This window comes from Aythya fuligula, chromosome 9 (assembly GCF_009819795.1).
Source record: "Aythya fuligula isolate bAytFul2 chromosome 9, bAytFul2.pri, whole genome shotgun sequence".
NCBI lineage: Eukaryota > Metazoa > Chordata > Aves > Anseriformes > Anatidae > Aythya > Aythya fuligula.
Genome location: NC_045567.1, coordinates 25,996,752 through 26,014,130, shown reverse-complemented (window position 1 = coordinate 26,014,130; position 17,379 = coordinate 25,996,752). Strand labels below are relative to the sequence as shown.

General features: G+C 42.7%; 3 protein-coding genes across 10 annotated transcripts in view; 1 reads left to right on the top strand and 2 right to left on the bottom strand.

Moving 5' to 3' along the window:
• MED12L (mediator complex subunit 12L) overlaps positions 1 to 17,379 on the top strand; it is a 155,191-nt gene that overhangs the window by 31,783 nt on the left and 106,029 nt on the right. For all 8 annotated transcript variants that reach the window (XM_032193002.1, XM_032193005.1, XM_032193003.1 and 5 more), the window contains one exon: positions 20 to 196. In XM_032193002.1, coding sequence (XP_032048893.1) covers positions 20 to 196 — 177 coding nt within the window. The remainder of the gene's footprint in view (positions 1 to 19; positions 197 to 17,379) is intronic.
• Positions 1,597 to 4,469, bottom strand: GPR171 (G protein-coupled receptor 171). The gene is made up of 2 exons (XM_032193015.1): positions 4,429 to 4,469; positions 1,597 to 3,003 (listed from the first exon to the last, which is right to left on the bottom strand). Exon 2 carries the CDS (start codon positions 2,952 to 2,954, stop codon positions 1,974 to 1,976), a length of 981 nt encoding a protein of 326 aa, XP_032048906.1. The 5' UTR covers positions 2,955 to 3,003; positions 4,429 to 4,469; the 3' UTR covers positions 1,597 to 1,973.
• P2RY14 (purinergic receptor P2Y14) lies at positions 7,478 to 13,810 on the bottom strand. Its single transcript, XM_032193014.1, has 3 exons — positions 13,293 to 13,810; positions 10,054 to 10,149; positions 7,478 to 8,509 (listed from the first exon to the last, which is right to left on the bottom strand). The coding sequence occupies exon 3, from the start codon at positions 8,489 to 8,491 to the stop codon at positions 7,478 to 7,480; it is 1,014 nt and encodes a 337-aa protein (XP_032048905.1). The 5' UTR covers positions 8,492 to 8,509; positions 10,054 to 10,149; positions 13,293 to 13,810.

The following is a 17,379-nucleotide window of genomic DNA, read 5'->3' as shown; positions in this document are numbered from 1 at the left end:
TTTGTTTTACATGACTTAGATTTTTTCTCCGATGCCTGGGGAGTCTTGTGAGAATATGAACTCTTCTTTAGACAGAAGAATTTCAGTTACCAGTGAGAAGTCAGTGAAGAGGGAAAGACTCAGAGAACTGATTTTTCCATCCAATTATGACCTCCTTCGCCACTTGCAATACGCAACGCATTTCCCTATACCACTGGTGAGTGTATTCTCTTTGTGCGCGTAACGGTACTGCCTGATGTGATGGCAAAGCGTTTAAAGAAAGAAGAACTCACTGCATAGAGAGCTGAGTGACCTTTGAAGGGCTTCCAGGTGGCTCACATGAGGCTATTTCTGCCCGTGTGCACGTGTTGTGTGCTGCAGGATGGCTTTAGTACAGCATACAGGCATCTTTATTTTATCCAGAGGACGTTAACTGGAAAAATGCGTAAGAGGCATATGCTGACTTACTAGAGTAAGGAGACAAGTACCACATTGCAAACACCGTGTTCCGGGGTTTAATGAAACTTTGTTAAAAAGAAAATTCGATAGTTGGACAAATGGATGAATAGCAACATATCTGAAGGGAGAAGCTCTGGAATGTAAGGGGTGGAATGGTGTTGATTCCTCCCACCCACTCCCTGTTGTTTGCAGTATGGATTTTTGTCTGCTGCTGTTATTCTATTTGTGAGCTGTTGGGAACTGAATAAAGCCCCATGATTAACATTCTAGATATCAAACCTTCGTTTGGTTGTTTTTTATTTATTCATTTATTTATTTTTGTCATGTTTTCAACTCCACTGGAAAAAGCGCCCAAATACTGAAGAATCCTGGAACTAGAATGTATCTGCTTGGTGGTGATGATGGTTATTTTGAAACAGCGATAACTTTTTAACAGTATTAAATCCTACCAGTAAAGGAAGTGTCAGCTGAGTGTATGATGTGATAACCACAGTTTTCTTTGCTTTAATTTTCCTCCTCTACAGAGTTTGAGTTATGAGTCGTTGCAGATGAATTGTTGTTAGGAGAATACTGAGTGAGATGTTTCTGTTAAGGCCAGTTTTGAGTGCTTGCTTAAAGTTTAATTTATATTTTGCACATTTTAAGGATTTGAAAAATGTAAATTGATTGTTTTTGTTTCTGAAATATTTTTGGTTTACAGATGAAGCTAATCCAGGTAGTTAGGCTTTGCCTATCTAAATTGATTTTTGACTTTAATTATTGACTATTTTATATATGCATTTTTTTTAAGTGTTTGTAAAATACATTATTAATACACTTAGTTGCTGCTTTATACATCTGCTTTATACATTGTTATAAATACAACAAGCTAAGAGAGCACTGTATATTTATGCTTATTTTGTATTTTCATTTTAAAATTTCCTTGAATTTTCTGTAATAATGTGTTGTTAGCTTTTTTTTCATACTCATTGAAGTAGCAGCAAAGGAAGGCAGTGGAAGTTGATAAGAACAATAAATTTATTTTATTTATGAAAACTGCAGGTGAAATGTAAGCGAATACACTATTTTCTAAACAGTTCAGCTTAAAATTGCTTTCCAGAATAAGTAATATTCTTAAAAACGCTTTTAGGTTAATTTTATCTATGAAGAGCTGTGCAGGTAATGAACTCCTCTTTAAAAAAAATATCTTTACTTCATTGCACCAAGTCATTTAATGTAGTATGCAATATTTTACTTAGGGTGAGTTCAGGTGTTTACCGTAAATAATTAGAATGTATATTTGAGTATGAAAAAAATTATTCTGAAGTGTTGCTGATTCTTCATAGGTTGTCACTGGTACATGGAAATATTTCTGAAAAGCAGTATCAAACGTTCTTCTAGTTCAGACCTACCATGTAAATGTATAACAAAGCAATTGTTACAGTTATTCAAGTTTTTTCCTTCTGCCAACACCAGTGTTGTTGACCCTGGTAGCCATGCTTCCAATAGCACAGTCACTGTTTATATCCTGTATTTGCACACAGTTTCCACGTAGTTCAGAATCCGTATGTCTGCACCTGCTGTTTGTTTCTGTGTTCTGTCTCTTCATCTGTGAAAGCCTTTGTCTCTTTGGGTGCTATGAAAGTCTCAGTAACTTTCAATTTGAATGAATTGGAAAGGTGATAATACAGAATAGGGTCAAAACAGAGGTTTGATACTGCAAACAGCAAGGTAGATTCTTTTGCTTGAAAGAGCGTTTGCTTCAGAGAGCAGTTGGTTATGGCATCATTCTGGCTCAAAGTGTAGGGAATGCGAACGATGTGGTATGGAACAAAACACAGTATGTAGCCTGCTGTTACAAGCAGTATGTTGATCAGGGCCTTCTTCACATTCGCGTAACTCTCACTGTATTTGTTTCTGTAGAGTTGTCTAACAACAAGGAAATTGGAAATCAGTATCACAGCTGAAAAGTTCAGGAATATTGCTGTACATACAAAATTTGTAAACACGTGCCAGTCTCTTCCAAATTTTGTTTTGAAATCAATGCACCCTGCATTGGGCCTTTCTTCAATGGTTTTTATTGGAATAGCCATGTTGGGCACTGTTATAAGGAGAACCATTGTCCATACAACTGCAGACAACATCTTGGCAAATCCAGGCTCTTGAATGCGGTAGATCTTACAGCTGTGCATTAGCTGAAGGCAACGATCCATGCTCACAAATCCCAAGAATATAATTGATAAATACATGTTCAGGTAGATGAAACAGGCTGTAACTTGACAATGGAATATTCTCAGTTTCCAGGACGCAACTCCTAGGTCAACAATTATCTTCACTGGCAATGCCAATGTCAACAGAAAGTCTGCCGTTAAGAGGTTAGTTAAGTAGATGCTCATGCACTTCTGTTTTTGACCTTTTTGTGTGAATGCCCATAGTGCAAAACAACTCCCCAGAAAACCCATTAGAAAAATTAAGTAGTAAAAATAGGTGAAAGGTTCCATTTCTGTTTTGATATAGCATTGCGAAACGTTTGACATGGTAAACTTCTTGTGCGCGTTGGTTTTGTTGTCAGGAGATATCAAGAACCTACAAAAAAACAAGACGTCAACTTTTCCTGACCAACAGTAGTAGTTATTTGAGAATTTTGCTTGAATAATTTCATGAAAAAAAATGCAGTCAGGAAGAAATATTTTTCTCACTATTCATGCTACTTCGCAGATGTTTGAGAGCTTTGTTGTTATCAGAAATGTCTAGAAATGTACGAGGATTTATTCATGACAGCATATAGACTTCTGAGAAAAATTTTTACAAGAGCAGTCTTGTATGCTTGCTTCAAAAAAAATACAAAAAGAAAGCTGCTAATCTGTTTAAGCATCTGATTAATAATCATTGCTGTAACCTTTGTAACTCTGGAACAGTTTGAACTACATCTAAAACTAGTAATGTTTGTAGCAGTCTCGCTAAAAAAAAAAAGTGTATGAGGAGTTTTGAAGTTAATATACTGTCAAACCGATATGCAGAAGTGTTAGCCAGATGACCAAACTGTTCTCAGCAGTTCTAAGTTTTTGCCAATTGCTGTCTCTCTTCCTACTTGAACAGAGGGTAAATTAACTGCATATTTTAATGACACCTTTAGAAAAAGCTTATTTGAAAGAAGTAGCTATTAAATAATTTTGTCTACATCATTTTTAGGCTCAGTAGAAATTATTGGGAAGAAAAGTAGAAAATTATGGTGGTATTTTTTTTTTTTTAAAACTAAATCTACTACTCCCCAGCCAAGTTCTGTTTTGGTTTGCTCTGCTGCCTGAGTGCTGCCCAGAATGTCAGCTGGGATGGAGGTATGTTTGTGAGCATTTCCTGGAACTAAGAACAATGCATTTATGTCTTGCATAGCCTAAAACTGCAACACTTTGTATTTCACTGTATTGTTTCAGATATTAACATACAAGTGAACTACTGCATCTGCGTATTTATTTTCTGCTGTAAAATACGTATCCAGATGTATGGTAATTTCTGTTACAGTTTACATAAGCACAAATGATTACAAACACTCCAGTGGTTTAAAATGGAGGAAAAAAGTAGTTTGTGCCTTGTAATTAGCTTTCTGCAGGTGGCCTCTATTGTCCTAAAACGCGTAACAGAATCGTGTGAAGTTTTGGTGTGCGCAGTGCAGGTGAGGGGCAGGCAGCGCTCTCTGGCCAGCTGGGCTTGATGCTCTGCTCCCGTGCGGGGGTCTGGGGTCTGCTGTGCTCACGGTGCAGCCTCCGCCAGGCTCGGGGGTGGCATCGTGCCTGCCGACGGGCAGCCCCGCGGGCTGAACCCCGAAACGGGCTGGGATTTGAGCCTGCAGGCGTACAGCATGGCCGCTGCCAAGTAACGCTGCCTGCGGGTGGAGCACGGGCTGGAGAGCTGAGTGCTCGAACCTGACTTTCGATGCGGTTGGCAGAGCTGATCTCAAGCTGTATATTTACATAGACTAGGGAGACTGGAACAAAGGCTGAAAGCACGTACCTGGCTTACTGCTCTCTGGGGTCTCCGGGGCATCAGGCTATTAATGCTCGGTGTCTCTCTGCGACTGTTTGCTCATAGTCCAATAGCATGTTAATCTTTTCCCCTTGCTGCCTCTACTGGTGTTTTTTGAATGCGTCTGTGGTTTTTAAATGTGCTGATTGACGCAATTAAAACCAGCATTCAAATAGCTAAACCACGTGGAAGTTACCTAGAAGAGAGGTGCCAGAAAGACGTAAGTGTTCGTGGAACAACCCAGGGGTGCCTTTGTTGCTTCCTTTCTCTAGTGCGGGCGTTGGGGCAGGTGGCAGCTCCCTGCCCGTGGCCATGGCCGGGTGCTGTGCCCAGAGTGGTGGCAGAAGGGTGCTGCGGGATGAGCCGGGAGAGCGCAGCCCTGGGACCCGTGGCAAGGAGAGCCGCAGTTTGGAGCGTGCGTTTGTGGCTTTTGGAGTGTAAGGAAGACGGTCACAGTTGCTTTCTCTGTCTGCATTAGAGAGCTGATGGTGAATAGTCCCTTCAACTTGTTGATATCTGCAGACCTGAAGGCAGTGACATTTTCACTCCTCTGCTAACTTCAAGCCTGAAACTTTCAATGTCTGTTTGTTTGCTTTATGTACGGGTGACAAGATGTTTATGGTTGGGTCTGCCTCAGTATGTGGACTCTTTCCTGTAGTCCTTAGAACTGCCTCAGGGTACAGATTGGTCCCAGGTTCTTGAACTGGGACTTCAGATGTGTGACACCCTCTGGACTCCATCTTTTCTTTTTTAAAAAATAACAAAAACCTGTCTTTCCTTCTAATATGTAAGACTTAGACTTAAATTCTATGGCCGATCAGGGACAGAGGCGTATGGATTTTGCAGTGTCATAGGTCATCATTCATTATTTTCTTGAATCCAAGCTTTGGAAATCTCATGCGTGTTTTTTCTAGAGTTGTAAACTAATTTACAGATTTAACAGCGTGTAGGGATTATTTCTGTTAAAAATTAAAATTCTGAACGTTTGGACATTTGCCGGAAGCAATTAAAATATATATCCCCAATGTACTATTTTTATTTAAGGGAAATGCTTTTACCTCTTTACCCACCTTCCTTACCTTTTTTTTTTTTTTTTTTTTTTCTTTCTTTCTTTAAACCAAGCTAGGAGGGCTGAGGTACTGACTACAATACTGAAAAAGCAACATTAGCACTCTGTTGTAGTTGAGAATCCACAGGAATTTACAAGTCATGTACCATAGCCTTGTGAAAAAACAAGTTAAGAATGTCTGGTTTTAGGTTTAGTCATAAGATGAAAGTTCAGACCATATTTGTTGAGATGTTTGCAAAGCTTCATAATCTGGAATGATCCTGTGTTCAGTTTTGAGCAAATGTGAACTAATTTTATGGTGTTACGCTCACCATGCAAAGCCAATCTTTGCATAGTTTTATTTATTTTTAACTTGAAATGCAGGATTCAGTCTTTTTTTTTTTTTTTTTTTTCCTCAGTCAGGCCAAATATCACTCAGAAATGGTCTTCACTTCCAACACAAGTGTTTCAAGAGGAGAGGAAACATGAGAACATGAGACAACCGAGTTGTAATTGTTTATACTGCTAATTGTTTCATCCTATACCCCTGTCTATATATCTAATGTAGGTGATCACTGTTGTTTGTAAATTACAGATGCAGGTGGTAGATTTTGCTGTAATTAAGGTTGCTGAGCACTTCTCATCATAAGCCACCAAAAATGCATTTAAGCTTTGCTGAATTTTTGACTTTGGGTTTGAAATCTTCCATGATGAATGCTTAGGCTGACCCCTAGGGATCGGAAGGGTGGTGCAAAGAAAGAATGGGGTGCTGGTGTGAGCAGCATCTCTGCCAAAATGGTTAAATCAGTTCTGAGGAAAAAGGAAAAATAACATCTAAACATGGAAAAAAGAAACAAAAAAATCTGGTGACCTATAAAACCATTAGGTGCCTTGTGGTTTGAACTGGGTGCACCAAAGACTTACGTGGGTTGTTCTGGCATTGGGATTACTTCTGACACGTCTCCATCTTCTGTGTACTCAGCTACAGAAGACTTTTTGGAGGCTTTCTGGGGCTCAGCTGCAATAACTGCTATTTTCTCTCCTGAGCACACAGCATTGCACGTGCAGCTGGGCCGCGTGCCCACCTCTGCAGGGAGCCGGGCAGCGTGGGTCCCTCTGCTGGTCCCTGCCGTGGGTGGTGGTGTCTCGCAGCAGGGACAGGCACGAGGGAAGAGACCACTCCTGGTCAGTGCTGGAGAAAGGCGTCTAAAGGCCTAGGCGAGGTCTGGGAAGCATGGTTGCAGGAGCGACGGGGCCTCCGAGCTGGGGCTAGCTCCTCACGGAGCGGGCTGCTGGCTGATGCACGGCGTGGGGAGAGGCTGGGAGAAAGGGAGGATATGGGAGTAGCTGGGGTGGGTGGGGAATGAGCCTGAATGTACCCTGAGCCCATCTGCCTTCGCTGGGATTGTTTTTTTGGAAGGTACCATGGCTTTGCTCTGCGAGCTGGTGAATACCCACAGAACTTCCCCTCAGGATCTCGGTACTCTGCAGCTGGCTGGTAGAGGCCAAGTCAGAGAGGGGCTTGTGCTCAGCTTTTCATGTTGCTTTGGAGCAGTCTGCTCCAGTCGAGGTGGGACAATCAGTCGTTCCCAGGCCCTTCAGGCTGTTTTCCTGCTATGCATGTGTGTCGTGCCTGGCTTCACGAGGAACACAAGATCAATTTCATGGTTAGGATGTTAGATAATCCTTTCAGAGAACTGTGGACTGGAGCCCCAGAATGTTTTGTTCCAGTTATTCCTCTCTCTTTTTTTTTGGAGATCCGGATAGATCATATCACACCATAATGCAATCATAGCATCAGTTGAAATAACACATAGTAAATATACTGATAGCATGCAAAAATCTTTTTATAGAGAGAAACACCACTTGGTATTTTACTCAAACTTTTTTTTTTTTTTCTGTTTTATTGCTGTTTCTCAGCACAGTTTCTTTCTGAGACATTGCGTTCTTGAGTAACTTTCAAGCATGTGTTATTTTACAGACCTAAACTTACAGAATATTCACACTTTCCTGAAGCGTATTTGATCTTCTAGATTTAGAAATGTCAACCTCATGTGAAGTTTTCATCTTGAGGTGCAGTTTTTGATACAGCTTTTCTCTAAAAGGTAGGCAGAGGAAAAAATAAATAATGGGGTCAAGGCACACGTTTGCAGCAGATAACACGAGAGTAAACTCCTTTGCATAGAACAGAGTTCTTTGTGACTGGCAGTTGAACTGTGAGCTAGTTTGACTTAAAGTGTATGGTATTCTGCAGAAGTGATATGGTACAAAGCAAATGACAAATACAAACATGATACTGAATATATTACGACTGGTTTTTCTCTTGGTAACGTCTGAGTTCCTTCTGAATTTTTTATAGGAGCTATATATTTTTTTTGATATTGAAGTGTAAAAAATGATTAGTAGGAGAAAAACAATCCAGAAAATCCCTGTGCAAATGTAACTTGACACCTCGTGCCATTGTCTGCCAAGCTCGCTTTTAAGACCAATACATTTTCTGGAATAATTTGCTTTAGAGATTTCAGTAGTTAAAATCATATTTGGAAGGGATATAAACATAAACAATAACCATATGATTATAGAGATAACCTTACTGTAGTTAACTGTGTGAACAAAGGAGGTGAATAAAGGCTTTACAATTTTATAGTATCTGTCAAAACCTATGAGGCCAAAAAATGTTATTCCAATATACATATTTGTATAAAAAACAACCGCAGAGTATCTGCACACAAACATGTTGAGTTGTGGATGTGCAATTTCTGAATCAGCAAGAATTTTGAAAGGAAACGTCAAGCTCATTAGGAGATCAGCCACAACGATGTTTTTGAGATAGACAATAAAACTCTTCTCACTAGAGACGTATAGAAAGATCCATGCTGCCACGCTGTTCAGCAGGAATCCTACTATGAAAATTAAACAGTAGACCAGGGGAATGACTGTCTTAGTTATTACTGTGTCGTAACTGCAGTTGTTTCCCGAGGAGTTTGTGCTGGAGTTGAACATCTCACAATATCTTTGTTCCTAGAAGCAGAGGAAAGATTATCTCAGCAAGATAAAATGGTGGTGTGCTTTCCATTAATTAGTATGAGATTTCTACTCTTGTTTCAAAGTAAACTTGGCATACTTCTGAGAAATCACATTTTCGTTTCCAAGGGGGATGCATAGTAAGTATTTTCCAAGTGATTCAGGCTCACTTTTGGATGATATTCAAGGGCATGCTGCTGTTCTGAAAATCCATTTGTTTTTAGATTGGACTTGAGTCCGTTGTCTTCGAGACCTGTACCCTGCTTTTCTGTATATGTGAGCCTATGTGCTGGGAACTAAAAACAGGACTGAGCCACAATGGTTTAGTGACTCTAAGTGCATTACATCAAACCTTAAGGACCAGAATGTATTTTTAGCACTGGTTTAACCAGGAAACATGTTAGGGATATAAATATTCCTTGTACTTCTGTTCTGTGTACAGTCATGGTAAACATGCTTCTGTTAGCCAAGACTGGGAATGAGTAGTATATGCCCATATTTTCTAATGCTCACTTGAAGGAAAGCCTTATGTGCAGCTAGCACAGTTTGCTTTAAATTTTTACTTTTAGTAGCACAACATACAGCAGTCTGTGTATCAGCATGAAATAAAAGCTAGAACTGTGCTCTCAAGTCATTCAGACTTAAATTTTAGATGATCCCCATGAAGGGCCCGAGAAATCACATCTGCTGTCTGCTTTCCTTCGACAGAAGGCTTATGGGGGTGGATTACCCTCTGTAGCAAAGACTGAACAAATACAGATATATTGCTGCTTCACTGGCAAATGAAAACTAAGGCAACTGGAAGCCACATGCCACAGAACTGGGTGGGGAAAAAAAAAAAAAGAAAGAAAGAAAGAAAGAAAGGGAAAAAAGCCCAGCCTGCCTATTAGAAAGTAAGTGTTTTCCATGTTGCCACAATTCAGAGTCAGTGGCTGTTGCCTCTGTGTAGCAGGTTGGAATCTGAATTCAACTTTGCAGTAACTGGAAATGGGATCTCTGTTTCACATAGGTAGAATTGTTTCATTTGGTGTATTGTTTTGTGTATCTCTTTCGAAGATGCTATAAAGGCTGACAGACTCAGTTGCTGGTTCGGAACTTGCTTTCTAAGTGGAATAATGGAGCATGAATTACCATTGCTTGCACCCAGAGCCTTCAGTTAATCTCTGCATGGTTGTTCTCCCATAAGGAGAGCTGCAGTCCTGTCTTTCAGTTTAAGCTCGAGTTGTTGAGGCATTCGTTTCTGTTTGGTTAGGTTTTTAATGGGAATAGATGGTGTGGTCAGTGGGTGTTGGAATAAAACTACCAGGTGAACAGGTGTGTTAGGATTATGTGATGATAATGGGTAAGGTTTGGGGTGATACTGCGGGAAGTAGGAGGATCTCTGCTTACAACTTTATAACTACACTGTCTCTAGCAGCATGGAGGAAACCCTAGACAAATTTCAATTTTGGTGCCAGCACATTTGTCAACTGGCCATGGTTGATTAAAAAAAGGACAAGGCAGACTTTGTAAATCTTTCAGTACCAACGACATATACTTACCTTTCTTGATTTCACTGCTATGGTGGTTTTTCTTAAGGTATTAAGGGTCTAGAGAGCCTTCCATTCTCAGGCACAGAGCCTCTCCTGCCGGCTGAGCTGTGTGGAACAGGACAGTACAGTTGTTAGAGCAGTGTGTGCTGCCAGGTAGGACAGTGTAACCCTGGGGTGCTGGGGGCTTCCCCAGTGCCTCTCCTGTTTAGCCCACCTAGGGATAAGTGCTGGAGGGGAGCCCTGGGCCTTTCAGCAGGACTTCACCGTTTTTTAGGGACAGAGCCACAGAGGCAGCAGCCGTGTTCAACCTGGAGCACAACCTGTGTGGGTAAGATTGGGGCCTTCTGTCCCTGTCATGTGCACCATGTCATATGTGTTCATGATAAAATGTGTCTGCTCTTGCTGTCACGTAGTCCGACACGCAGCTCTTTCTGAAAGGCCTTGTCCCTACTTGCTCTCTGGAGGCACCCGGCTGCGCTGCCCAGAGGAGCGGAGCTGCCGGGCACACGGTGGGTCCATGGGATGCCATCTCCTGCTGCAGGAGGTCACTGAACTGCTGCGTTCCTCCGAATCAGAAAGTCCTTTGGGGTTTTCTTAAGGTATGTGACTTGCCAGTCCCGATGTTACTGCCAGGGTTTCTGTACTGTCCATCCCAAGTGCCAAGTCCCAAGTCTGCTTTTTCCTCCTGTGTGCATCTCATCCCCAAGCCCTACACAGTCACCCCTTTTGTCAGTGTTCCTGCTTAACATCGCCATGCACTGTAGTCCCTTGGCTGACCTGGTGGGCAGGATCTCACCCTGACCCTTAACCTTGGTCTGTCTGCAGCCCTTTGCTTTGCACAGCACAGCAGCAGTCCTGTGCAAAGTCCTGGACTTTTTTTCCTGCTCATTTCTACCTGAAGAGAGCAGCCAAGTTGCTCAGATTGAGAGAAACTGGCGATACCCTGTAGCCAGTCAAGTCTTATTTCAACAAAAAACCAAACAAACATGGAATAAAGCCACCACGTCTTTTGTGACATCTCTTTTTTGGGATTGTATTGCTCCTGGCTGTGTGTATTCTTTTGGTTGGCTATATAATTCTTGTGGGAAGAAAGAATAAATAGAATTCAACTTATTCGTGTAGCATGACATACACAAAACCTTATAAATTTATGATTCTGTGTCTCTGTTTCTCATTCCTTGTGTCTGCAAAAACAACCCCCAAATTTGTAGGTTCAGTGCATTCCCAACATTTCCTGCCAGTGACTGGGCAGAGAGGAGTCCCATTGGCATCCTTCAGAGTATGCAGTGTTGCAGTAGAAAGTTTTGACTTTTTTTTTTTTGGTTACAGTTGTAAGTGCATTCTCATTTCAAGATGGATGTAAAACATCTGTTTCTAAACCTGATGCAGAACTGAGTACTGAGCATTTGTTCAGTTTATTCCTCTCTTCCTTCTTTTCCTCCCCATCTGCTCGCCATTTAGAAAAATAAATAAATAAATAAAATAGGCTGACATTTTCAGGTGACCTAGTGATGAGGAAAATAAAGTAACTTGTTATTTCCAGGTTAGATCAAAGCAACTTGGTCTGCTGCACCAGCCTGGAAAGAGGGCAGTGGGGATGCGTTACGTGACCGGGGGACTGGCGGAGGTGCTGAGCACGCTGAGCACCCTGCCCTGCGGCTGGGCACGGCTCCGGGGCTCAGCGCTCCCACGGACCACAGCGTTCCAGCTGCCCGAGCCGTGCTCCCTGTGCTGCCTTCCACGGGTGGCTTCTGGGGAGCTCGGAAACGACTTCAGCAAAGAACTTGTTGTTAACATGTCAGGAGATGGTGTACCACGTAAAATGGTTCATTTAATGCAGACAGCGTTTGGCATTGACATCATTTTATAACAGGTTTTCCTGACCAAAATTTTTCCAGACAATTAGATCATATGTTATGTTTTCTCAGCATTTATGATTAATTTCTGGTGTTCTGAAGGACAAAGCCAGTGAGGAGAGCCAACTGGTATAAAGAGCCATTGTAGATAAGATCATTTATTTGCTTGTTAAAGTAGCAAGCTTTTGAAGGGCAACGTGAGCTCGTTTGGTTGTAGGGTGAGAACACTCGAGGGGAGAATTTCAGTCTTACAAAAACCACCAGTAATTGTTTCGTTTCTTCTTACTGTCCAGGGGTCCCTGTGCTACTTTTTTTATGTATGAAATTTAACAGCCTCATTTTCCTGATGAGAAGTTGAAATTTTCATTCTGTTTTCATTTCTGATTTTTAGACAAGGCTCTGAGCTCTTCTAAAAATGCGGTCTTTTATCTTTGAAAGATTAGAGCCCACATCGGTATCTATTTGATTCCTGATATTCACACTGAAACCTGGGCAATGCTTTGAGCTGTTTTGTATATGGAATCATTGTCAGATCTAACCCAAATATTCTAGGCTTTTTAATTGTCTTACAAAAAAATCTCCAAATCCTTCCTGTCTCCCATCAGTTAAATATTTGAATTCAGCAGCAGTGATTCTAAAAGTTAGGATTATGGTATATGGAACAGTCTGTTGGTGATTTGATTAGAGGACTAATGAGACCAGCTTTTAGTAGCAATGGATCTATCAAATTTGGAATTATTCCTGTACAACTGTGTCAGTGAGATATTTTAATGACTGATAGTTTTATTGTCCTAAAACTGGCTATTTAAAAGGAGACAAATGTCTCAAAAAAATTGTTCCCTTTAATATTCTTTATTAATCGATCATGTTTGTTTTTTAGTGCCATTTCTGATGTTTTAAATTAGTTATGTTTTTGATCAAAAATTAAAACAGAAATAGTTGCTTAAGAAGAATATCTTTTGCTGATTACACCTCAGCTGTTTACACAAATCCAGAACAATCCCTGTCTGTGCAGATTGGCAGCATTAGGTGCAGCAGCTTTAGTCTGCTCCATGTCTCAGACTAATAGGCATTTGCCTTGTCTGTTGTATTTATTTACAGTTCAATTGTGTTTTAAGTAACTTGTTTGTGGCTTGCATAGCACCTGAATGATTTCCTGTTGTCCCTTGTCTATCATTCTTTTTTTAAAATTACAGCAGTAGTTATTTAAAAGCTTCAAAAAAATGTTCAAGAATGTTAATAACATACGGAAATGTGTAACGGAGAGGCGTGATCTTTCACCTGGAAAGACTTTTCAGCTATCAAATAAATTTACAGAATACACCTTTTACAATTGCCTTACAACACGAATCACTGTAGGAACGGTGTAAGCTGCAGCAGATCGTTACTTACTGGTTAGAGTGAAGTCTCCTGTTTTTTCTGCTTTACCCATTGGGTTATTCCTTTGCAGCTGGGTAGTCTGCCAGTTCTTTCAGTGAATGCTTTGAAATATTATCTTCATTATCTATGTTGATAGTGGTGAAGTTTCAGAATCGAGCTTGATCTCCACAAGCAAAAAGTTGGTGAGCCGCTTCACCAAATGTGGTCGAAATGTCAAGTGCTACAGCTGGTCGGTGCTATTTTAGTGTACTTACACGTACTTCCACGAAGATCAGCTTTGAATTGGTTTCAAAAAAGACACATTTGTGCAGTTAGCCAAGCAGTAGGCTTAAGGGTTGCTGTTTTCTTTCTCCAAGCTGTTCCCAGGCCTTGCTGTGACCTTTTCTATAAAGCTTGCTACCCCGATAGCTTCTGTTTTTGTTAATGGGAGTGTCCTGAACAGGAGTTCATGTCGTGTTTGCTCGGGGCGTGCTCAAATGCCAAGAGATTTATTCTTGGGACAAGTGATAAATCCCTGGTGTATGGCTATTTTCTTTCTTTTTTTTCAAATTATTATTATTATTATTATTATTATTTTTTTAACTTAGCCACACGTCCGTCTTCCTCCCTTCCTGTTCTTCCTATATGTTTACTGAGAGGCTTCAAAGCCAAGCACAAAACCAGCTGAAATATATGGTAAAGGATAATCAAATGTAATCTCTTATTAATCTGGGAAAGCATTGATGTTTATATTAAAGTAAAATTTGTAAATGGTATACAGTAGTGTTAATAAACATGTAGTACATGACTTGATCTTGGCTTCACAGTGCATGACCCGAGCCCGCCTTTGAACACACAATTTCCTCATGGACTTTCCTTCTGTGAGCGTGTATCTCCTTACTAGGAGGGGCCCAAGCGTGGCCTGCTAATGCTTTGCTGCAGCGTACATGTCCTGTACTGAGAGCCAAGGCTTGGTATCTTGAATTAATAGTCTCCTTAATTGCATTGAATCTTTCTCAGTGAAATAACGGTGATATCTTCAGAGACCTTAACAAAATTGCCTTTCATTATCGTGAGTGTTATTCCTCTTTTATTTCTAAGACTCCCTGGTTGAAGCCATGATGGTCAATTAATCGTTGCCTTCAGGTGATGAATTTGGAGGTTCATTTCATTTAGCGTTCTTACAGTGCCTTACATTTCATCTCGGATGAACTTTGAGCATTCAGCTTCTCTGAGAGTCTGAGCGCAGGCCCAGTGGGCAGCTGCTGTGATGTGGAGGTTTGGCCGCCTGAGGACCGCGGAGGATCTGGGTGTCAGAGGCTGACCTCCTCCAGCAGCTGGGTGCCCTCCTCTCCTCGCAGTCCCTGCTGCACTACCACACCTCTGGCTCTTTCACCTGTGGCTCCCCCGGGGATTTGGTAACAGCATGCTTCTCTGGTACCGTTCTCACGGGTTCTGTCATGTGAAATGCCCTGTGTGCTGGTGGGCGGCAGCTTTAGCGTTCCTGTCCTGCGGACTTCGTGTGTCCTGTCTCAAGTCATCAGGCTTCCATTTCCCAGGCAAACTGAAGGAAATCCATCTGACCTAAAGAGTCATTGCTCTTCAGATGTCCTGGGAGAAAAGAGGGTTAGGCTGGTAGCTCAGGAAGAAGCAGTGAGTGCCAGAGGTTGCAGGTTTTAACCCTGCTCTGGCTCATGCAGCCTGGGACACAGCCCGGCAGCAGGGAGCAGACTCTGTCTGCCTGCATGGCTGCTGCAGTGAACCCGGTGGCCCGTGGTGCTTAGAGGAGTGGCTGCTGTGTCCCTTTCCTCTGTCCTGCTGCCCCGTGCCATGTCACGAGCGTGACCGTTCCGCACCCCTGCCCTGCACGGCCTGGCCCATTTTGTTCCCTGTGCCAGCTGCTTTCCTGCTCGTCCAGCGTCCTCACAGTCCTGTGTTCTGCTCAGGCTCTCTTCCCTCTCTGCTGGGGGCTCGAAGGGGCCCATTTTCCTGCTTCCCTGCTCTATGCAGGTGTCACGCACTGCAGACAGGGGCTGCGAGCAGCTGGGGGGAGCAGCATTGTCCCGGTGCTTTGCCAGACCCGGGGGCAGTTCGCAGGGGGTGGCGGGTGGTGCTGACACGCGTCCCCTTACCAGCGCTCCGGCATCAGTGAGCGTCTCAGGCAGGGCTGGGGTCCTCGGAGAAGCCTGGTGGTCGTGGATAGCACTTTGTTTAACTGAAGCACGCTTCAGGAAGGTACTGATTCTCTTTGATTGTTCAGAAAGCAGAAATACAGCTTGAGAGGCATCACACAGGTCTGCGAGTCGGCAGCTGGGTTTCCTACGGTGAGCAGGACAGCACTTACTGGCAGCACACGCTGTTCCTTCTTACAGCTGGGTCTGTGGTCTGAGATGCGGTCCCGATTTTAGTCCGGACTTGGCAGTAGACCAGGCCACCAGCTCTGTGAAGACAAGCAGAGGTGTGCCGCTGGGAAGCTCTCCAGCTCCTTGCCTGCGCTTGGCACGTGCCCAGCCCTGGCTCCCAATGGGCAAGGAAGGGTGCCAGGGTGCCGCCGTCTCCTCAGGAGAGTCCTGCCCAGTGCCGGGGCTGCCCGACATACCCGTCTGCAGGCCTGCGGCTGCACAGCCCCGCTGCAGCTGGGTGCTCTGAGTGCTGCCCGGCCGAGGCAGCTCGCCCCAGGGCGAGTCCTGCCCTGCTTGCTCCTCCTCTGGCTGGCGGTCTTCTGCACCAGGGCAAGGATCAGGCAGGATGATGCAAAGGCTTTTCAGATTGTCCCCAGAAGGCACACAATCCAACTTTTCATCTCTTTCCATCTACCCTCTTGTCATGTTATTTTTGGAGCAAGGAAGAGAGGAGAGGGTCAGATAAGGCTTTGGCTGATAGAAGAGCTTTACAAGCCTGCAGTTCTCTGAGGCAGGCAGGCTTTGTAATTTCTTCTGTAAAAACCTTTCTTTGTTTTTCTGTTTTATTTTTTTCCTGTTGTTTGGTCATGTCCATCCCCCCCACCCCTCCTTTTTTTTTTTTTTTTTTTTTTTTTTTTCTTTCCCAGAAGCAGCAGCAGCAGAAACCTCAATATCCCTTTTGGGACCAGGATCAACTTTCACATTGTGACTCACAACAGACTTTTTCCAATAGCTTCCTCATCTAAACCTAAAATTGCAGTAAGTAATCGTCCATTTGTGTCCGGATGAAATCATCACAGAGGAGGAAGAAAAGTGTAGTTTGCAAAAACGAGCAAGTTTGAAAGGGAAAAACGTAAGGATAAAATGAGCTTCTTTGCAAATCAAAACTGCGCATAAATTCTTCACCTGCTCCTGGACGCAGGAAGCTTGAGCTAGAGCTAGCTTTTCTCTACAGCGTAAAGCATTTTCTTTTATGTTTTTCTGAAGCATTATGCTTTTTCTTGAGCTAGTTAGCAGAACTGCAGTGCAATCGCAGGCCTCCATCTCTGAGCGGCTCAGTAATTTGTTATTTTTCAATCCATAAAATAGACCTTTCCTAGCTAACTGAGGTGGATGCAAACGCAGGTGAGTGGTCTGGAATGCGTGTGTGCTGACCATGCAGTACTCCTGCCTTGGGAAAGCCAGGGCTGAGACCCCGCTGTCCCCTCCTGCAGCAGCTGAGCAAGGTGGTCCAGCAGTTTCATCCCGTCCTGGGACTGCTTGTCTGAGCAGTCTTGCACTGTGGTCACAGGGAGAAATGCGTCACACTTACTTCTTAATCTGTTGTATGTAAGAGAGAAGATCTTAGCTTGCTCTGGGATACCATTGGTCAATAAGTACTCCTCAAGGTAATAACTAAATAAACGTGAGGAAATGGTCACGTTTGAGTTTTGTACGTAGTTGCATACTGTCTTTCCTTTTGCAATGAAGATAGCTATGAAAACTTTAAGTCATGTGAATCTGTCGTTCTTTTATTATAAGTTAAAAACAGTTAACTTCCATGCTTGGTCTGAAAACTTCCTTTTTTAGAGTCATAAAATCCAAATACCCTGATTCTGTGCTCTACAATGTCTTAGTCAGAAAGCCCATGAAATTATCTGTTTGCACTCAAAGTTGTTGCCCATTAAAATGTCTTCCGGCACTGGGGGACTGGCCTGCTAGGTTTAAAAGTTTAATTC